This window comes from Patiria miniata, unplaced genomic scaffold (genome assembly GCF_015706575.1).
Source record: "Patiria miniata isolate m_02_andy unplaced genomic scaffold, ASM1570657v1 HiC_scaffold_3, whole genome shotgun sequence".
Classification (NCBI taxonomy): Eukaryota; Metazoa; Echinodermata; class Asteroidea; order Valvatida; family Asterinidae; genus Patiria; species Patiria miniata.
Genome location: NW_024037069.1, coordinates 7,784,455 through 7,807,661, shown reverse-complemented (window position 1 = coordinate 7,807,661; position 23,207 = coordinate 7,784,455). Strand labels below are relative to the sequence as shown.

Genomic DNA, 23,207 nt, shown 5'->3' with positions numbered 1-23,207 from the left:
TCTTTGTATGTTTTTCAGGTAATTGAACACATTTTTTTTTCTAGAACATTCTGTGCTTTAGGCACGTGCACCAAAGAATCGAAGATCCGATAGTGGCGTGCAGTGGTAAGTTTTTACTTCCATAACCAGAAATTGACTTTGTGCAAAACCAATATTTAGAAAGTTTGTTAAAAACAATTCCTTTAGGAAAAAAAATAATAATCCTTCATCTGTAAATCTTTTCATTGTATGGATTTCCTTACTGTATTTTTTTTTTTACAGCCTGTGACTATAGACGTTTCCTTCTGATCCACTGCATGAGATAAAGGGCTGCATTTCCATCTCAAACATCCTCCGTGAACTGAAGATCATGGAGTCTTGTAGGAGACATTCCACCCTCTTGTGGGCAATTGTTCTGTCTTGGAGCATCATCTGCGTAAGCGTTTTTGCCACATCAGCTGAGCGGCAGGGAGACCTGTCAGACTATGAGTTGGCCAGCTTTGGCAATCCTGATATTTTGGATGAACCCAAAAGACGTGTATCAAAGTTCAACCATTTTACCTTGAGTGACCATGGCGATGTGTATGTTGGAGCTGTCAATTGGTTGTACAGGTTGGACAGTAGATTGGAAGAGATACAGATTGTTACAACCTGTGATGACAGCAGGCCAGATAGTGTGATGCCCTGCCACCTTACAAATAACTACAACAAGATACTGGTAGTTGACAGTACTCGGCCGAACAGTTTGATAACCTGTGGTGGTGTGTATGATGGTATTTGTCAGTTACGAGAGTTACAGGATATCAGGAACGTGATGAGAGAGTCGGTTCCTTACGTTGCTGGGTTTGAGGATGCATCTACTGTTGGTCTGGTAGCTCCAGGAAGAGGTGGACAACAAATGCTTTATGTGGCTGTTACGTTTACTGGGGAAAGTATTGAACCTGCAGGATTCTTTCCAGCAATTACAAGAAGAAGCCTAGGCAGTCCCTTTTTATCAGCAGGCATACCGGATAAAGTTTCTTTCAATAACTTGGCAAAAATGGACTCTTATACCATAAAGTCTGTTGTGACTTTCGAGCTTGACGGATTCACATATTTAGTTGCCTCTCAGAAAGAGGATTTGAATTCTGCGCAGTTTGTTTCCAAGATCAACAGAGTCTGTCAAGGCGGTCCAGACCTAGACGCTTACACAGAAATTACCCTACAGTGCAGTGGATCCGATAGCAGTGTGTACAGCTTGGTGCAAGCAGCTCACTTTGGACCAGCAGGACCTGATCTAGCGGCATCATTGGGTCTCCATGCAGACGAGCAGGTGCTGTATGCTGTGTTTGCCAAGAACCAAGGATCTCCGGGTACCAGTGATGTACCCAGGGATCACTCAGCGTTGTGTGTGTACAGGATGACGGATATCTTGGCTGCCTTCAAAGAAGCAGTGCGGGGATGTATTCAGGTTGGAAATACGTACTCCGTTGACTATTTGGAGGGTTCTTTTTGCAAAAGTTTCGAGGTGAGTACAGAAGCGTATTTAGAATGATGTTGTCATTTCTCTAATGAGATTCAAAGATGAATTCCCTGTGCTGTTTTCGAGTTACACCTCGATTTTTTTAAAATTTCTATTTGCCCAGCAATATAAAATCTATTCACTTTTAAATGAGACAATTTACTCAAAAATCCTCCAGTGTTTAGTTATTGAATTATATCTTTACAAATTCCGTCTCTCGCAGAGCGGGTTATTTGTGCATAAAAATGAAAAAAAAAAAAAAAAAACTAAACAAATCCACTTCTTGAAGAGCAAAATGTATGCATCTGTAAATTGCACGTCTTCGAATAAAAAGCCAGATTACCTGTACTTTTGTGGCGTAAGTCCAACCCGACTTACACCAACCCAACCCAAATACACACGTTGCCTAACCTAAAATGCATAAAATGAAATGAAAAAAATATTCAAACTTAACAAAATCCACTTTTTGAAGAGCAAAAGGTATGCATCTGTAAATTGCACGCTTGCGAATCAAAGGTGCGTTAACTGTACTTTTGTGGCGTAAACCCAATCCAACCCAATTACCCAACTCAACCCTAATGCACAGGTTGCCTTACCTAAAATAAAATGTGTCATCTTAGTCATCGTAAAACAAGCACTATAGCATACGTGCAAAATACGCTGCTATTTCACAACAACGAGCGGGAATATATTGAATAGCGAAGAGGAGAAACTGCAAAATGATGGTAAAAAGGATACAATGTAACATTTTGACAATATATCGACGCCTCCATCTTTCCAGATGGGGACCAGGTCCAGTGTGCGCCTCTTTGCCATTGCTTTTCTGTTCTTGATGTCTGTTACTCTGTAGGCCCTAAATATGCCCCCCCCCCCCTAAATGCATAGCAAACCTGTCGTGTAAAGTCAAGCCCTCTGTCCCGCTTCTCCATTCCATTTCAAGGCTGATAGGTTCAAATTGTTTCTTTCTGCAATAATGGTGCAAACTTTAGGTAATTGAACCAAAGATGATGGTAAAAAACAAGGCAGCTTTCTTTGTAGTCCCTTGGCTGATGCATCAATGTGGTTGCATGAACACGCTATAGCACTTATTCTTTTTTCTGATATAGGATTGGTAATGCGTGAATTTGGGAATGATAATTTGTTATGATAACATAGAAATCGAAATTTCTATTTTCAACTGAGCTTATTGTATTAACACCGTAATTTCATTAGCACGAATGTTGCTTTATTGTTTACTTAAAAGATAAAATTTATATTCTTTATGTGTGTCCTTATATTGCTATTCTATTTGACATCTTATCCATTTTATTCTTAATTGATAGCTATTAATTTGTTATGACGATTCATTTTTTTAATGAAGTAATTCAAATGTTTTGTTATATTTGTACTTAATTGTATATCATCCACAATTCAGCCTTTGGGCTGCGACGAATCGATACTAAAACCCTTAAATTGAATTGAATTGGAATTCTCGTTTCATCAACGACTCTCCTTGAACTGACTGATGTGTCTAATTGATAATGTCCATTGCCGAACCTAGATATTGCTTTAACTGGTTAATCATTTTTTCTTGTATCTTCTAAATTCGTTATAGATTGACATTCTGGATCGCTATTTCTGCATAACAGTGACCGCTGATTCAAATAAAACGCCATTATTCAAGTACGCCAAGGGCATAAACCCCGTTCCATCCACGGCAATTCTAGAGCTGCCTGGTACTCTCATGTCATCAATCATAACCACAATAGAAGTCAACCACACCATCGCTTTAATCGGGACATCGAGTGGAGATCTACTCAAGGTAAATAAACCCTAATCGATTGAAATGTATGACTGAAGGCGACGTAGAGACTAAATTGGACAGTTTAGAAGCAGTTTTATTTCAAACCATTTCGTTTACATCCCTTGCACTCGAGACTTTAGTTTTTAGCACGACGTATTGATTCTGGAAAGTTATTGATTTTTAAAAAATGAGAAATAAACAAGCTACATTTTTGGTCTCCCTTAATAAATTGGCTTGCATGAACGACGCTGCTTAAGCATGCACTCAAGGCAAGCAGTGCATGTCGGGTTGACCTTAATTATCCATAAATCCATGTGAAACTTCTTAACTCTCTATGTACAACGTAGGTGTAAACAGATATATTAAGGTCCTTTGTGTCATCTTGTCATTAGGTTCATATGGAAAGTAACACTGCCAGCCGACTTTATGAACGCATTAGCGTTGATACCAGTCCAGTTCTGCCAGATGTCAAGGTTAATGACACAACACGAGTACTTTTTCTCTTGACAGAACAAAAGGTAAGCACATACCTCACCTGCCGAGGCGGACTGCTAAATAATGACTTTCTCCACTCCATTTAGCTTCGCCCATGGGCTTCGCATTAGCAGAAAAGTTGACAGATTTGGCAGTAAAAAAATCAAAAGCTAAACTGATGTGGTTTTTTTTTTTAGAGCAACTAGATTTTCAGTTATTTATGGAAAGCCAGAGAAAACATAAGGTACTTTGAATATGTTCATAACAACAAAGAGCTTAGCAATTTGACCATATGAACATACGATTATCAAGAACCCCCCCCAACTTTTTGCTGAAATCAAATACTTTTTTTCAACATTAATGTAATAGTGTACAATAAAATTGTAAGAAAGTTACAATATATTTTACCTTTTAGTTGGTGAAGCTTCGCGTTGAGAATTGTGGCCAATACACTACATGCGAAACGTGTATTGGGACTGATGCAGGGAATGATGGAGACCCATATTGTGGATGGTGCACTCTGGAACGAAGGTACAGTCATTTGGTTGCGAAGGGCGATTTCTAAAGGTTACGTAACACTTCATTTTGAATAAACTACATGGGCACACACATGTTCACCGTTGGCGGGCGAAATCTTTGAAAATTAATTTCTCACGTTTGGGAGACCGTATCTTCCCATAATTTACTTTACAAATCGTTGTGATGTGTTCATTACTTTAATTGAAATCGGAAAAATAGGCCTGGCTACGTGCATCATTGACGTTTGCAGTAGCTGTCAATCTTTTCAAGCCTCGCGAAAAATAATAAAGTTCCTATCCTTTATGGTGTGCAGTAAAATTTTGAGAAAAGCCCCCTTCACGAGTTATTAATTGATAAATATCATCCTTTTTGCCGGTTGCATTGGTCGATACCGGGACCCACGCCAAAACACGCCGAGTGACGCTTATGAATATGCTGATCTACAATACGTACGATATTGTGTGGCTTGGCCGAAATCGGTCAACCGTAGCGCCTAAGGCGCTTTGCTGAACAATGCATGTGACTTGGGGTGGCAGAAATCATCGTCGAAATTTTCCATGGAGATGGTTCAAATTGTAGCACTAGCGTTTGAAACAACATATTAAGCTGAAATTCGGAATATACTTAGATGATATAAGTGTTCAATTACTCGTGAAATAACAAATTTTGAGAAATTCCTAGAAATAGATATAAATACAGAGATTTGGGGAAGTTTTCGAACGATTTCTTCCAGATTTAAAGGTCAGCTATACCAGTATTGGCGTTTCGGCATCGATGACGGCGATTTTTACACTGACATGAAGCTAAGAATTTTTTCTTCCGTTATAATTTAACTTTTCAATCATACTGTACATATTTTCTGAGAAACAGAACGTTCAAAAGACCATATTTTTTGTGGTGCTTGAATTTCACTGCTCTGCTATAGTGTCTAAGTACGTAATCGGATTAGCTTTGCCCAACAACGGCAGACGCTTTGCCTTAGCAACCACATGACTGGGTAAATTACACGGGATGCCACCAGAGTAAATTGATGGGTAATTTAAGAAGTTGTATAGAACGGTAGTCTATCACCACTCAGACGGGGTGCAACATGTATTGCACTACATCTGATGCATTAATGATGTATAGGTAAAACATAGGTTGTGCACTCTGGAATAGAAGTAATTTATTGGGAAAGTTCCTACAGCTGGTCAGTTTAGTTGATTGTGTCAGTGAAAAAAAACTTCTTTTCTATTTATATGATTAATACAGAGTTCAAGGAGCTTATTCATTGTATTTGTCCGATGTCATTTGTACGTAAAAGAACTTTCAAATTCAGTGGTGACGTAACGATGTTCTCCAATGAAATCTAGAAAGTAGAGCATGTCATGTTCTTCCGTTTTGCTTTTTGCTTTGGATGACTGTCGACTACCAAGCTATCCTGATCATATGATAACATTGAATTCTTGCAGATGTACGAGATATCCAGACTGCCCATCACCTGATGTATCTACTCGATGGTTGGCCTACAATGCTGATCAGTGCATTAATATTACCGATGTAGCTCCCTATGATAACCTACCAATCACAGTCACCAAGCAACTGGTGAGATACGGATGCATTTAAATCACATCTTAAGTGTATCCTTACAGTAAAACGCAATGAAATTCGCTTTAAAAAATTAAGCACACTCTCTTCAAAGTGCAGATTTGTTATGGATTGATCCAGATATATTTACCGTATATAACTATGATATGAAGCATTTAGCGTCAATGCGCCTATCGTACAGACGACATATAAGGTCTAATCACTTTAATTTTGCTTCCCTTGGATCTCCATCCTTTAAATAAGTTGTTTTTAATCTGTGTATAATTACACATATTGTTTCTCGCACTTTGCCTTCTTAATTTTTAGGAGTAACAATTGCATGCATTTTATTATATGTAGGCCTACTCTTAATGAATCTTGGCTTTGTACAATGACCTGTATATTTGATGTCACGCCATCTTTATTATGTGTTGAATTTTGTGAATCTCAAAGAAAATATTTATCGTGCGTCGGAGTCATTTGAGCTCACCAAATGTTATTTTAACTCTGTCTATAGTATCCCTGACCAGTGGAGCTAACTCTTGGAGTTCATTCAATATTAATAAAATACATATTAGTATTTAAATATAATTTTTTTTCTTTCACTTTTTAGATCACCCTGACTGTGCAAAAGTTCCCCGATCTAGGGACCGGCCAGAGTTATGAATGTCATTTTTGGTCATTCGAATCTCCAGCTACGAAGAATGGTGAAGTACTAGAGTGTACGTCACCTCCTAGTGATGGGATACCTGCCATTCCACAGGGAGGCAAGTGCAATAAGAGACACCCATAGGATGTTAATTAGGGCAAAATATACAGAACAAGCATTGAAAAAGTCGACTTATAGCTTCCTTCTTGTCCATTCTAGAATGAAATGATGCTTGTAAATCAATCGCATTATATCAACAGAGGAATGTGATCGTAGGCAGTACAATATGGTACACTGACGTGCCTACTGTCTACATTTGGTACCCACAAAAATCGATTTGAACTCGTAGTAATTTAAAAATACACGCTCATTTTCGAATTGTCTGTTTCAACTCATAAACAAGGTGATTTTGTTCTTATGTATTGCTTAGATGATGCAGTACGCGTAGATTTGGGTGTCGAGTCATCTGAAACTTCAGTTCAATTCATAGACACCGACTTCTACTTCTACGAGTGTTCAACGCACACCTCGTGAGTATTAATCAGTTGTATTTGAAATTCAATTTGTTTTCCTTTAGGTTGTTTAAATGCATACTTTCTCCCCTATTACGTTTGCCTGATGCCTTTTAAAAAAAAATGTTTAAATAATGCAATTCTCTTTGGTTGTTTACGTAGCTGTGTATCCTGCGTTGGTAGTCGCTGGGCCTGCGATTGGTGCGTGTTTGAAAACAGATGTACTCATGAAAGCTCCACATGCACACCTGCTAATGAAATCATCATTACTGGAGATAATGTGAGAACAAACATATAAGAGCTCAGCCAATACAAATTTTGAAAAGAAAAAAAAATATTATTTTGCTTAAATCTCTTGATTGTAGAATCCTATGTGTTGACTATTCAGTAAACACTTATTTTGCGCATTAGTTATTGAAAATGACACTAATTGTCATGTACTCCTTCCATTAAGCACACGTGGGAGTATTTGAAATTATACTTTTACTTTGGAAATAAGATAATTCCTATCAGATTTCTCTTGATCATTAGTTTTAGCACGAAGCAAATGTATATTTTTGGGGAGGTCATGACATAGTTTGTTGTTTGTTGGCATTCAACCTACAGAATCCGACCGCCTCTGCAGTCAAAGGACCTGAGTTTTGCCCTCAACTGCTGAACCAGACTGCTGAAATTCTGCTTCCTAATGACATTATGAAGAACATCACTGTCATGACTAAAAACCTGCCAGACGAAGCTGAGGTTTGTTTATTAATGCCTGACAATAACACAACAAACAAAAACAATGTCAGTTGTAACTGATGTCCACGATAACCTCCGTCTATCAGAACATTCCCATGTCAGTGCCTGATAGTAACAGTTTTCCAGATTTCTCTGAGTCCAGTTATCACCTTGCTTAATTCATCCCCTAGAAGAAAATACAATTCCCCCCATTGGAATACTGTCCGATATAATTTGCTAAATGCTATGGGTCATATCTGACCTTCTATATGACATTGAATTAAATCCAAAGCGAATTGCAAATTTATCATTGACCGAATATGTAAACTTGAGGCAAGTGTAGTCGGTGCAGTTTCAAATGGTTTATGCACCCTATATAATATCATAAGCATTAACATTGCGTGTGCTTAGATAAAGGTTAATATTTGAATGATAAGCTGCTCTTGAATCGCTCTTTGGTGGCATGCAATATAAACATTGCGTCGCATTGTCATGTATTGAACTTTCAAAGAAAGCTGTTTACTTTCAAAGACCTTTGAAAGGAAATAATGTCAAGTAAATCTTAGTTTTTAACACTCTTTCTAGACTCAGTTAACTTTGCAAGAAAACATTGGTCGTTACACCCTTTGTTTTTTCCATGTGCAGATTTCTAGCTATCAGTGCAGCTTAGATGTTGAGAGGTCACCTCAGTTTGTAGATGCAGACCGCAATGGAGACAGAATCACATGCCGAGATAAGGCTGTAGGTTATACCTAAACTTATATTTTTTGTATCCTTGAATTGCTAATCTCTATGATACGAATGAAAGTAATCCTCTATTTTGCATACTGGCCGGACACAATGTTGATGTTTTGAGCTTCATGTATTAACAGGTGATTGTTTGCTTGCCTTCAACAGTACACTTACTTCTCCAATGATGAACCAGAGATGGAAGTGAAACTGTCTGTTTCATGGACTGACACAAGCGGTGCTGCGCACATCCTAGATGACATACATGGATTTGATGGTAAGGAATAAGGACTGATTAAGGAGATTAACACTTTCGTCAGTCTAAAATGGTTATATATGAAGAATTTATTTCCAAAACATGATAAAACGTCATTGTGTTACCTTTTAGAGTCACACCCACTCCTGGCTGCCGAATCGAATTTAAGAATACAATAAAACGAAAATGATGGTTTTTTTTAATATTCTTTAAAGTTCAGATCCGTGCAAACTTTTTCCTTTTTTGAAATGGGTATATCGCGTTTTTAAAATATACTCTTTTGGGTTTTTCATCGTTTGTTATCAACAGTGTTGTGTTGGAGGTTGTTCTTTAATATTGAGTTGAAAGACATGAGATTATCTAGTATTCTGTTCATATCAAACAGTAACATTGTACAAGTGTGACGTCCAGAAGCCAGACTGCAGCCGTTGTGTTACAGCCCGCCCAGCGCTCGAATGTGTTTGGTGTGGTGCCAAGCCGAGCGAGTCTGGTGTGTGCAAACTGAATGAAATTTGCAGTGAAAATAGGGTGACTTTGGATAACAGATTGAACTGCCCTGATCCAGTTCTGAGTGAGGTACGTTATACAACTCTCCAGTTGAATATTATTCGCTTGAATATTCTTGATTAATATTCCAGCCAAGGATAACTGTCAGCCTGTTTGAAATTATACATATTTCTCACAAGGAATCAAAGACTTCTGCCACCAAATGAAGCACACTTTGTATCCATTTGAGACAAAATGCCTTTGTGACATAATGAAAAAAACCGAAATGTTGTCATGTGCAAGATACCCCCCCCCTCCAATTTGTATGACTGCAAAAGCAGAGGTGTAGGGCCTTTTATATAAAGTAGGCTTATATTTAGGGATGACTGTATGTAAGGTACCAAATTGTATAATTTCATATTAGTGAAATATTATGTTTTATTTAGTATTGTAACGTCGACCAAAATTTTGGGTTGTCACACGCCAGACGAAGAAACCACAGACACTATTCTTCAGGGTTTCGGGGCTCTACGGCCATTTATTCTTTCCACTTTCTTCACACAAGCTATCTCTTTATACTCACAACAAAAAGGAACGCTATACAAAAGTCACACTACTGAGTCGGTGCAGTCCGGCAACGGGTCTCCCTGGCCCAGCAGCGGGGGTCCCAACGCTACGGTTGCACCGGGGGTCCGTGCTGGCGCCCTCTGTCGGCGGCCCGGCACCGCCGTTACACAGCCCCCTCCGAGGACCCTTGTTCGTCCCCGAACAAGGCGGCGCCTCTGCTGGGGTATTCGCTTGGGTCGCCTGGTCTCCTCTGTGGTCTCCTCCGGGGTCACCTCTGGGGTCTCCTCTGGGTTTTCCTCTGGGTTCTCCGTTGGGATTACCTCTGGGATCACCTCTGGGTTCTCATCTGGGCCCTCCCCGGGGTCTCCTCTCCGTAATTGACTCCTGTGCGGAGCTACTCCATCGGCTCCGCTCCATAGACTCCCGTGCGGAGCAACCTCACGGTTCCGCTCGATTAACTCCCGTGCGGAGCCACTCTGTCGGCTCCACTCCTTTGACTCCCGTGCGGAGCAACTCCATCGGCTCCGCCCCATAGACTCCAATGCGGAGCAACCTCGCCGGCTCTGCTCCATTGACTCCCGTGCGGAGCAACTCCATCGGCTTCGCTCCATAGACTCCCGTGCGGAGCAACCTCGCCGGCTCCGCTCCATTGAATGACGTGCGGAGCAACTCTACCGGCTCCGCTCCATTGATTCCCGTGCGAAGCAACTTCGCCGGCTCCGCTCCATTGAATCCCGTCTGGAGCAACTCTACCGGCTCCGCTCCATTGATTCCCGTGTGGAGCAACTCTACCGGGGAACACGCATCCGGCGCTTGTTTCATGCGCGGAACGGAGCCGTTTCGGAGGGGAACATGCCCGGTGTATTGATGTCCGTGGAACGGAGCTGTTCCGGATAAAAACATGCGTCCGTTGTATGGTGTGTGTGTTACAGGGCTGTTCCCATCGTGGGCCCTGGCACGTGTGTTGATGCGGGGTGTCTCCGGACGATCAAGCCCGGCCAGCCCCGCTTTATCAACAGGCACAACTCGGCAGTGTTCCGAGTGGAACGGAGCGTCTGTTGCACCGCGCGTGGTGCACAGCACGACGCGATTCCCCATGGGATGCGTCCGTTTTATGAATGTGTGTGAAACGGGGCAGTTCCAGAAGGAAACGTGCACCCGGTGAATTGGTGTTTGTGAAACGGAGCTGCTCCGGAGGAAAACATGCGTCCGTTGTATGGTGTGTGTGTGTTACGGTGCTGTTCCCATCGTGGGCCCTGGCACGTGTGTTGATGAGGGGTGTCTCCGGACGATCAAGCCCGGCCAGCCCTGCTTTATCAACAGGCACAACTCGGCAGTGTTCCGAATGGAACGGAGCGTCTGTTGCGCCGTGGTGCACACGGTGCGGCGCGATTCCCCATGTGATTTAGCATGTGGGCCTAGCTGGCTCCCCGAAACACTGAAAAAGTCCAACTCCGAGTCATCCAACGTGACGAACGCTTTGCTGGCCATCTCACCAGGCTGGTTTACGCTCTGCGAGGCCCTGATCCAGCGTGCGTACCCGCCGCGTGGCGAGTCGGACGCCAGACTAACTCGACCCGGGCGATATTTTTTATTACACAACTATCTGGGGTACCTTGTGCGCTTTCCTATGGGGCATGGTTATCATAAACAGGCTGGAGTGGAGGCTACTGTTTTTCAACTTGGTACGGATTTCGGACTTTATTTCCCTTTTAAAAAATATCCTCCAGAGCCTCGGATCAGAAAAAGAAAAAGAAAATTGCTGCTTTACAAGTAGTATCCGAATGAAAAATAACGTTTCTAAGATAAAACTTTGACTTGTTGAAAAAAAGATCAAAATCTGACAGGGCAGGGTCAGGATTCGATCTCGAGAACCCTGATCAGTAAATACCTGCATAACCACTAGGCAACGGCGCTGCTCGGCAAAATCCCGCAATTCCTAAATTATATACTTTCGCACATTTAATACATTTCGCGCGCGCGTAGGTAAATTGTTACAGGATTGTAGAGCGCCGCTACACAATCCTATAACCTTGATTCAAGTCGCCTGAAAAATGGTCACCCTGTACTATTGTGTAAATAAAATATTCGCGACCCGGTGTATTCATGGCGAAAAACACTCCAAATTCTACCTGTTTTTTTCCTCCGTCAGACATGCCACGGCTGCCACCAATGTAACGTCGACCGGATCCTGGGTTGTAACCCGCCAGGCGAAGGAAACCACAGACACTATTCTTCAGGGTTTCGGGGCTCTACGGCCATTTATTCTTTCCACTTTCTTTTCACGAGGCTCTCTCTTAATACAACTCACAAGAAAAAGGCAGGCTATACAAAGGTCACACTACTGAGTCGGCGCAGTCCGGCAACGGGTCTCCCTGGCCCAGCAGCAAGGTTCCAACGCTACGGTTGCACCGTGGGTCCGTGCTGGCGCCCTCTGACGGCAGCCCGGCACCTCCATTACAGTATATAATATATACTGTAATGGAGGTGCCGGGCTGCCGGCAGAGGGCGCCATTGTTCAGCATATATTATATGCTGAACAATTTGTCTTTCAAGAGCATTTGCCAATGCATCTTTAATAATGTGTTGTATTGAAATGCATTATTTCATGTTACATATAGGCCTACTTGCTTTGGTGTGTTATGTTATTATTGCTTCTAAAATCACGCATTAGGTATTTCCTTTGACTGGGTCTATTGAAGGCAACACAATCATAGTTGTGATGGGCACTGATATCGGTCGGAGATTTAGTGATGTTGTGAGTGTGATGGTTGGCGATCAACCATGTGATCTGGCTGGATTAAGCTCAGACTACCAACTCGGAGCAAGGTAGGGTCAAATCATACTTCATGCAAGGACATTACCAGTTCTTGTACTTTTTATTCAAGCTTTGACTAATGTTCTCCTATTCAGTTTTTCGACGTTTTGTTAACATTTTTTTAACCGTCCTAATCGAAAAATGTTATCTATAAATTGTCCTCTGTCAGTTATAATATTGTCTTTTTCTCAGTATTTGTAGGCAATGTCAGTATGTCTTGCTAACAAAAATATTTCAATTTCTGATCAAAATGTTAACTTTCCCCCTCACAATTTCTAATTCACAATGTAGTCAACAGCGGAGTTTGTGCCATGTTGTGGAACATTGTAAAATCTTAAAAGTGTACATAATTGTAAAATCTTAAAAGTAAAGTTCCAGAGTGGATGAGGATTTGCTCAACCTTCTATTTTAACGACACGCATTACGTTATGTTTCAGTGTCAACTGCATAACGAGAGCAGAAAGTGAAGGAGCCGAGTTGGTTACTTTGACAGTCACGGGTGCAGACGGTACAATGCAACACAGCTCAGGAACGGTCCACTTTAACTTCAAAGTAAGTCACGTCCTGCACGCACTCGTTTACACTGACTCAGCCACTGAGGTAGCCTACCTGCTTGGAAAAGGAACAAGCGTCCAAGGAAATGTTTTTACACTGTTGTGGAAATAGTAAGCACGGAATGTATGATCACGAATGAGGTCTGTTCACGAATGTTTTTTTCTTAGCAGTTCGGCACCGCATTATGTCAGCTGGAGCAATAATTAGATATATTATAGCTGAATTAGTTGATAATTCCACACCAAATATTTTATGTTTTGGTTGAGGATATTTGGAAAAATCCCAGGCATTTAAGTGAATTTCCTAAACGTAGGTCAAGTTTACTTTTGAAATGTCAAAACATTTTATAAACAATGATACTCGAGGATTCGATGCACGAATAACTAGCAAATACTTATTCCAACTGTAACAATAATATAAGTGTGGAAAAATGTGTGATAGACAAACACAGTTCTTGGAATATTTTCACATGATGATTTTCGTTAACAGAACCCAAAGATTACATATTTCCAACCCAGTCTCGGCCCAGAAGCCGGTGGGACGATAGTTAGTGTGAATGGAGCGGCCCTCAACACAGGACGCGATATTCAAGCGTTCATCGGCGACAATCCTTGCCACATAACAGGGTATTATGTCTCTTTCGTTACACATCATTTTCCAAATTGTTGCGGATACGGCAAGAATCGGAGCATTGTCTAACTCTCTCCTCTGGTTTATTTCCAGAATATTAATTCAAGCTTTGATTAGAAACAAACAGCATTCTTGTGTATGATATTTTATTATATATACAAATCTACTTTATCCTGTTCTGTAGAATTGCTCTAAGTTCCACCAATATTTACCTTGAGACATTGCTACATCTATTCAGTGTAAAGGAGTATCATACACAAATTGTTGCACATACGGCAAATATCAAAGTATTGTCTAGTTTTTCCCCAGGATTAACTGTTGAATGATATGAATTGTAACATTCGTTGGAAACAATACCACTTTTTGGTTGAATAGTTATTACTTCAGGAAAAAGAGGGATCTCGCCAACATCGCTTTTATCAGTGACTCCAAACAATTGTTTGTATTTTAACAATTTTCATTTCTTTGAATTTATTAGAAAATCTTATTCCCTATTCATGACACTGTGTATTCCGCAAAATGGATATTCTTTGGTGCTGATTTTTATTTCATGTTATTTTTGTAATGGTCAACATTAAGAAATATCATTTTAATTGTTTTTTTTCAGGATGTTATTAAAAAATTGACTTTCCTAAAGAAACTCCATATATCTTGGAAAAATTCCATACAGTGACAAGGACTATTATTCACTTAGATGAATCTCACTTTCACATTTCTTCAAAAACAAACTTACAATGGATTTTAGTAAACATGGCTCTGTCTCAAGTAATTGTTTTTCTTTCCCAAATTACTCAGCCAACCAGTGGAGTCCATGCTAGAATGCACAACTACTGCTGGCCAAGTTGGATATAAAGATGTTGTGAAACTCTCCTTCGATGGGGCCATGAGAACCTCATCAGATATGTACACGTACGCTGAGAATCCTACCGTTACTAAGGTGTCTCCTCTGAAAAGCATCGTTTCGTGAGTCTACATGATTTTTCCGCCTTCATCTATTGTACCATGATGGGCTATTTTGTATAGCTTTTTGGTATAGCTTTTTTGGTATATACTTCAATTTGTATCGACCACGTTATTTCTACCTAATTTGTATTACAGCCTGTATTGTCCAATGAAAATGTCTGTGTTTTAAATATTTTTAAACACAAACAACAAAATGAGGGTAAAAAAAGGGAATTTTGGTCCTGGTATTAGTGAAATGTTATGTTTCTGTTGTTAGATACGCGATACGCTGTCAAGTAGCAAGCTTGCAGCCAAGTTTATGCATGGCTGTTTTCAGAAGCGAACTAATACAAATCTTTATTACTGAAGACTACTGTTATTTGAATGAACAGTGAAATGTTATGGCTGATTCTAAGCTTTAAATTGTCATATGCTGAAAATTTCTGAAGGTGAACACGTGCGTGCATTTCTAAATTGTTTAAATTGATGTTACACCAGCCAATATCTTTCAGTGTAGAATGTATTTCCAGTATTTGTTATCGGTGTTTTAATTGTCAGGGGTGGTCGAAATTTGACGGTTACTGGGACTTTTCTAACCACAAGTAGAAACCGTCAAATCGTTGTCACTAATGGAAACGGTAATCGTAAAGTGGAGGTGAGAAATGTGTTTTGATCTCTGTATAAATGACTTTATATCTGCCCTATCCCTGCTCAACCTCCCCTTAACCTCCGATCTCTATCTACTTGCTCCACTATTGCAACATATATAATTAGGAAGCTTTTTAAATCCTTATTTTTTTTTATTTTGTTCAGTTACCGCGCACGACCACTTTTAATGTGAAAATGGCAATAATTGTAAAGTAAAGTGTGACAGCCATTACATCATGAAACACTCACATTTCTGTTTTGAATACGCTCAAGAAGCGTTTCTATGCCCACCGGTCAACGGTCAACACCAAGAAACTAGACACCCCTGTTGGTCATCACTTCAACCTGCCTAACCACTCCATTTCTGATATGATTTTGCAGGGCATTGAATCTCTTGGCCATCGCAAGGACTCAGTTCGCCTCAGTAGAGAGAAAGTGTGGATGAATCGTCTTCGAACTATTCAACCACATGGTCTCAACATCCAACTTGGAAATGATTAATCCTTTTTTTCCTCCATTGTCTTCTGTTACAGATAATCCATCTGGTCTTCCTTGTTTGTGTTTACCCATCTTCCCCCATCTTTCATCCCTTTCCACCTCCATACTGTTCGCCCCCCCCCCCCCGCATCATCCCTTCACTCTCACACTCTTTTGTCCGTTCCCACTCCCTGTGACCTTTGATCCTTCCCCTTTCTGGTCCCTCCCCTGTTCACACCAGACCCCTTGTGGTTTGCCATCTCCCTTTGTTTCTTTGTTCTCCCATCCACCCTCCCCTGCATCTTTCTACACCTTTCCCACTTAATCCTCCTTTTGTGTTTCTTCTTTCAGCCCTGCATGTTTGTGTGCACCCCCATGTTAATGTATGTACCTCTGTCATTTCTGTTTTAGCCTCTGAAGAAGAACTTGCTAAGTTCGCAACGTCAGGCCACATTAATTTTAAGATTTCTGTTTTGAAGTAGAAACAAAGAGAGGTGCCATATTGTCAACCAGAGCTAATGCTGACCAGTATTGTCAACTGATGACGTCTTTATTTTGCAGGAATGTGAAGTTAAATCTGCAACAGAGATGTTGTGCTTGTCTCCTAACATAACAGACTTTGTCAGAGATCAATGAAACATTTGGCTTCATCATGGATGGGGTCACTCAACTGTTGGCATGGTCTGAGGATAACGATGTCCACCTGGAGTACTTTGAGGATCCAGTGATCCTAAAAGAAAACTTTTTAAAACTTCGAGTAGAAGTAGAAACAAAGAGAGGTGCCATTGTCAACCGGAGCTAATACTGAACAGAATTGTCATCTGACTGATGTGGGTCTTTATTTTGCAGGAATGTCAAGGTGAATCTGCAACAGAGATGCGGTGCCCATCCCCTAACATAAGAGACCTCGACATAAGCAATGAAAACTTGACCTTTGGCTTCATCATGGATGGGGTCACTCAACTGTTGACATGGTTTCAGGATAACGATGTCGACTTGGAGTACTTTGAGGATCCAGTGTATAACAAATTTGAAGATGGTATGAAGGACAAGGAAGGAGAAACCTTAAAAATCACGGTTGGTATGCGTGTCTTATTCTTTTTGCCTATCCTTTTCATTGTTGTGTTCTTTTCTATCTGTAGATATGGGGCCTGTCGGTAAAACTGCACGAAGCACACTTATACAGTGCTTTGCATGTCACCTCTCATATGGACTCAAGATAAATTTAAGTTGATATCTCTTCCTTGTGAATCAAGTGGATCTTCCAAAAATACAATAGGCCTATCTTGGTAACTCTTGCTAAGTTACAAAACTTCATAACCTCAGATCAGTCATTGCTAGCGCAAATCTAGATGTGATGTGAAATAACAGTTAAGGTTCTTTTTTTTTTACATCAGTCCCCATACGGATATATGTATAGGGGTACATGAACATGAGAAGAAAAAGAAGAAAGTCTTACGTGTGATACAGGTTATAACCTTTTTTTTTAGAAATAAAACATTTGTTACAACCGAAATGATTAAATCTGTCCAAAATATACCAATCCAGATACCTCTTATTTTCCTTTAAAATCAATTGAACTTGAACTACCTGTGGACGCTTTAACAGGGCGAGCGGATTGACAGCGCCATCACAGAGGGAGAAATCATCGTGACGATCGGAGTAGAGAGCTGTCCCATTAGCCTGTTCACTGGGACAACACTCGTATGTGAATTGCCCGATGAGGCACCAGCAGCCGGTGACTACATGGGAGAAGATACCGGGAAAGGTCTGCCTGTTGTATGGGTAAGTTAGGGGCGGATTTGAATCAGAGGGTGGGGAGGGGTAGCTGTCAAGTGCTCTTTTCATGCAAGATTTTTCCTTCTTTTGCGGCCCCGGGGGGGGGGAAGCTTATCCGTTTCCTTTTCATTGTTGTGAGTACAAAATGGCAGGTAATGTTTAATTGTGCTAATTTTAATTGTGCTAATTTGATATTGTCCTTAAAAAATCCCAAAGAAATCAAGTTTTTCTGCATTTTTCCAATACATTTTAAGTACAACTTTGTACATGTAATGTTCTTTCTCAGGTTTTGTTCAATTGTTTCGACATTATGAAGGGATAACCAATTCAAAAAAATTGAATCATATTAATATGCCTTATAGCATGGCAGAATTTTATTATAATTATGCGGTCATTACATTCCCGAAATCTGAAGAGAAGACCGCCTGGCTGTAAAATGACCAAGAAAACCGGCTCATCTAGGATTGAATATTATTAAGGTTTATACATTGTTCCTCAGATTGTGTGAACATCAGTTTACTCAATCCGAAAGCAACAACATCACCCAATTTCAATCAGTTCTCCCCAAACCATAATTACTCTTTACTTTTCCATCACTGTTGAATGTTCTTCAAAAGTAATTTTTATAACGTTGACATTAACTAGTTGGTTAAGTCCATGTCATTTGTTGAAAAGTTTATCATTTCATTTTGCGTTATTCCATAGGTTCGTCACAATAATTTAAAATGCAAGTTGGGCTACTTGGTCTATCAAGTAGACACGGTGTCACTTGTCGCCATACTTGTACCGAGTTTGACCATCCTACTCTCCATGGCGATACTTCTCCCTGCTACCTTCATGTACTGCAGACAATTGCGAAGGAAGCGCACCCACGACCGAAGACTGTTGGGCAGGATAGTGGCGATTCATCTCGGTAAGTGCTGGTGGCAAGAGGTGACTTGAGTTAACTCCTGAATGCCAAAAAAAGTGCACAAAACTGCGGCAAAGGGATAATCTCACTACCTAGGAATGTGCTCTTAAAATCACTCGATCTCAAGATAGCGAAATGGTAAATATCCTGAAACCCTTAAAAACTTAATATCCATTTATTCTGGCTACTTATCAATTCTTTATTTTCAAACATAATTATGATAGTTTAGAAAAAAAATTAAACAGGACGTAGCTGCACATCTCCATATTAAATTATGATCTACTTCTAAAAAAAAAATCATCTCAAGATGGCTGCTAACGGGCAGCCGGTTTTGATGGTAAAATACATGGCAAAAGAATTCCAATGGCAACCTCCTCAATTGACTGTAAATTGTAAATTCGTGGACAGAATGAAACAAATTCCTCCTCAACAAAAATAAAATGTCAAGATGGTGCTTGTCATTTTAGACAACACGTGAATCTTGTGTAGCATGCAAAGGTTGTTTTGTCTGTTGATTTGTAAGCCTGAACGCGCTCGTAAACTTACCACTATATTACGTTATTTACTGTTAATGCGACATTGTATCTCTTTTCTTCAGAAATTGACTCCCATGTCAAAAGACGCAGGAGGTATAGATCCCAGAAACAGTCGGAATCTGCTCAGCGAAAACAAAAGCGCATTGTCCTGAGCAAGAAGGTCAGCTTCGTTCCCGACGACATTCATATCGACTTCAGCCAACTGGAATTGGGAGAAACTCTCGGACGAGGTAGTGACTTTGTACGAGGAAACAATGAACGTTTCATGAGTTCCAAGTGTAAGCTGTTATTTTACCTGAGAAGGAGAGGCCTACATAAAGTTCAGGGGCTGTGTGCAAACTGTTATTGAAACGCATTTTCACGTTTCGACCTTTACGAGATTATTTAGACTCAGTCGCTCGGTCTGTCAGTAAGTCGGTAGGTCGGTAGGTCGGTTGGTCTGCCATCTGGCTAGTTCTTCGGTACCAGCAAAAGATAATCAGTATAGATGAGTATAATACACTTGACCAAATTTTACAGGTGCATTTGGACGTGTACTGAAAGCTGTTCTACACGACACGTCAGGGGAAGATCAGATTGTGGCAGTGAAGACAGTGCAAGGTTGGTGATGAGAATGTCGGCCATTTGTAAGAGATGTTTGCAATGACAGTGTAGATTCGAAACGGAGCATTGAAAAGTTGTTCCTCGGTTAAAAAAGGGCCCATTTCAAAATGGTATGCATTTTAGTCTTGAGTATACTTGTTGCTGATTAGATTTGCAGAAGGGGTGTTGGATGACCTTATTCCGAGAAAGAGGAACTTCTAACAACATTAATCAATGTGCGTCTTGAATGAAAGAAGCGAAAGAGTCTTTTTATTAAAAAATTGCGAATTGTGGGTTGTAAAATGTTAGATGAGACTTGAGGCATTGCAGGTGGACATGATCAATGAATGGGAGGTTTGCGGTAACACCATGTGAACGATATCTTTTTGTGAGTTGTGTGTATGAGAAGAACCATTGGTTTATTTCGACGTTTCGAACAGTATGCTCTATCTGTCGTCAGGAGACACTTGTAAAATGTTCTTGAACTGAAATGAATTACATTGTTCTCCGGTGTCACTGGGTTATTGCATTTCTGTGATGATGAAAATAAGTTAAAAAATACATATTCCTGTTTTTGTGTACTAGCTTGGCCACATGTTAGCTGGGCGTGCCAGTTATCACATATAAATGCCTTAATTTTGCTTCTACAAATGTATATAGACACCTCGGACACGAAAAATGTGGTGAAGTTCCTGGAGGAAAGCCTGATCATGAAAACCTTCGACCATGTCAACGTGCTGGGGCTTCTGGGGTTGACCTTTGACGCTGACAAAAAACCCTTGATGGTGATACCCTTCATGGCAAACGGTGACCTCAAGACATATCTGGTCAAGAAGAAACAGGTATGTAGTCAAGAGTGATCAATGTCGATAATAAGTGGTGGAAGGTTTGATAAAAGAATTGGTAATGAGTGGCATGCGTTTGGAACTCACTTAATGGTGATTTTGGTAGATGTTGTTACGTTTAATAATTAATAGTTCACTCACGAGATTTATTAAACAAAATGCTGTCCCATTTAGTAAACAGTATGTCATGTGTTTTGTTCTGAGTGTGGTATTTATTTATTCATTGAAGGTTTTTACTTTTAATTTAGACCTTGGCGACATCTTTGCTGATGAGGTTTGCCTCACATGCTGCACTCGGTATGAGTTACTTGGCTCAGCACAAGTTTGTCCACAGAGATCTTGCGGCCAGAAATTGCATGTAAGTGTATGCTCTCTTCTATATCATCTGGGGCTTTTACAAATGTCTTTATATGTGTGTTTGAGTAAAGCAAAATGAATGATACGAGAAATCGGTCAGCTGTTTCATCAAAAATAATTTTAATGCACCAGAGATACCAAGGGTCATGCATTCATTGAATTAACTCCAGAGTTCGAATTAATGGTATTGCAATTCTTAAATGATGTGACCTCAAAGTAAGATCAACGTTTAACAACCTCATTAGGGTGGATAGTGATCTTCTGGTGAAGATAGCGGATTTTGGACTGTCCCGTGACATGCACGAATCGGATTACTACACAAGCGGCGATGTCCAGGCTAAGCTGCCTATCAGATGGCTGGCTCCCGAGTCCATGGAACGTCGAGTGTACAACGCCAGGACTGACGTGGTATGCAATTAGGTCCATCTTTGATTGGAATGTTAGGTGATGTTTAGATAAAGATCTGAAGGGAAAGAAAGTGGCGCACATCTCTTTGCGTTGTGTGGAACTATCCATCAAAGAGAAACTACATGAACTTCGATGTCCGGTCATGAAACGTCAATGTATTGATCATTTACATCGGATATGTTTTCAAGGCGCCCGACCATCATCTGGAGTATTTCGTCTTAAGACGCCCATCTCGAACTGATTTCTAAGTTAACTTACTTATGAACGTTGTCTTTTCCATTTGACACAAGATCTCATTAAACAGTTCAATAAAGACTCAAATACAAATGTATAGTTCGGTCAATCTTCGTTAATCTTGGCTTCCCTTTCCAGCTAGCTCATGTAAAGTGTTCGGTAGCTCAATTGAACAGGCATCATAAGAATGGTCTCTTACATTGAAAAATATTTGTCTTCTTTGGTTTTCTACAGTGGTCATACGGTGTGCTCCTGTGGGAGATTTTCAGTAAGGGTGCAAGACCGTATCCAGGAATACCCCTCCAAGATGTGTATATTTTCTTGAAGAGTGGTCAACGCATGGATGCTCCCAAGAACTGCCCGCCAGAAATGTATGTTCAAACAGCGGTCACCATTACCTTTAAATAATAACACATATAATGTCGTTTTAACTTCTGTAAAGGTATGCACGATTCTATTATATTTTAGTCAAATTTTTCTGAAGGTGAAGGGATCTTAATGCATCTTTTTTACTCTCAAAGGTTTTACATAATTGAAAGTAGGTATAACACTCTCTAGTTGTGAGAAACAGTGTAGAGTATTTTGTTTGGGGTTTCAAATGAAAAAAGGGAAACTCAATTCTCAAACATTTTTCTCAAAAATGTAGGGTCAATGTGCTTGAGTAATCAGTAATAATGGAAAGTGTATTGTCAGGGGTTTCAAGTAAAAGTGCAAACACAATTTGATATACGATCAAGCATGCAGCATCTAATGATTCTTGTTACATTTGCTGACTGATACAGCTACGGCATAATGGTACGTTGCTGGCAGGACAACCCCAAGTCACGTTGCACCTTCGTCCAAGTTGCCAACGAGCTGGAAGAACTGTTGGAGGGAGACAATGACTACGTAGCAGCTCCTAGTGCGGGTGTGTTTGGTAAGCGACCCATCAAACATCGCAAAGAACCTGGTGTCACAGACGACAGTTTTCTGGTCCCGATGCAGCAGGAGACCGCCTTTGGTGCTGACGGCCCGTATAGTGACGGAGAAACCAGCGGGAGCCATGCGACCGCCGCCCATGATCCCTTGGATTATGTCAATAAAATTGTCATTAGATAAGTGACGTGCAAATTCCCAGATAAGAAGTATCCGAAAAGAAAATGGTTTAAAGAAAAAAGTCTGTTTCAAGTGGCCAATATATTACAATAATTATTGATCAAGATGGATCTATAGGACACACTCCTTGCTCACTTTCATTCCTAAGAAAAAAGATTTGACCTTTCTAGGTTTTTCTCTCCGTGTATTGGAATGAAATCGTTTACAATATATAGAAGGTGGCAGGCTAAACTAATAGCTAAAACATGGCTTTTTAAATGTCTTAAACCAGTGCCAAATGCCTTTTTTCTTCTGCGATTGACATTGTTATTTATGGACATTGGTATTTTAATCTGAGGTATTACTGTTGTTCACCATCATTGAATGAAACGTTCACAGATACGTAATTTGTATTACTTCATAATATTCTGATTTCCCGCAAATGAGTGCAAGATTGTTTTTAAAGATAAAAATGTTCAAATTTTATAATAATACTTGAACCGTTTATTCTAAAATACACAGTGATTTTCCAGTATTGTATTATATAACCATTAGCTTCGTAAAGTACATTCCTGTACAAACAGTAAAATAATAATAAGCCATACAATGTTTATTTTCAATTGATAACTTGCCGACTGGGAAATGTCCTTACAGATTCCTGCAAGTTGCAC

General features: G+C 40.2%; 2 protein-coding genes across 2 annotated transcripts; both read left to right on the top strand.

The window, feature by feature from the left end:
• The first annotated feature begins 323 nt into the window (after positions 1-323).
• On the top strand, positions 324-1,513 carry LOC119736405 (plexin-B-like). Its single transcript, XM_038210424.1, has one exon. The coding sequence runs from the start codon at positions 350-352 to the stop codon at positions 1,511-1,513; it is 1,164 nt and encodes a 387-aa protein (XP_038066352.1). The 5' UTR covers positions 324-349.
• A 9,444-nt stretch (positions 1,514-10,957) lies between these two features.
• On the top strand, positions 10,958-22,560 carry LOC119736404 (hepatocyte growth factor receptor-like). The gene is made up of 16 exons (XM_038210423.1): positions 10,958-11,273; positions 12,444-12,570; positions 12,997-13,111; positions 13,604-13,740; positions 14,540-14,707; positions 15,245-15,341; positions 16,661-16,888; positions 17,420-17,596; positions 18,296-18,503; positions 19,099-19,266; positions 19,556-19,636; positions 20,279-20,460; positions 20,712-20,821; positions 21,066-21,228; positions 21,697-21,833; positions 22,245-22,560. Exons 1-16 carry the CDS (start codon positions 10,958-10,960, stop codon positions 22,558-22,560), a joined length of 2,730 nt encoding a protein of 909 aa, XP_038066351.1.
• Positions 22,561-23,207: the final 647 nt, after the last annotated feature.

What these genes read in the sequence shown, in the direction of transcription:
- LOC119736404 (XM_038210423.1), top strand. Translation starts at nt 10,958, where the DNA reads ATGGTGTGTGTGTGTTACGGTGCTGTTCCCATCGTGGGCCCTGGCACG. An exon ending in CCTCTGAAAAGCATCGTTTC is followed by an intron (nt 14,708 to 15,244) that starts GTGAGTCTACAT and finishes TTTAATTGTCAG; the next exon opens with GGGTGGTCGAAATTTGACGG. An exon ending in AAGAACTGCCCGCCAGAAAT is followed by an intron (nt 21,834 to 22,244) that starts GTATGTTCAAAC and finishes TGACTGATACAG; the next exon opens with CTACGGCATAATGGTACGTT.
- LOC119736405 (XM_038210424.1), top strand. Translation starts at nt 350, where the DNA reads ATGGAGTCTTGTAGGAGACATTCCACCCTCTTGTGGGCAATTGTTCTG.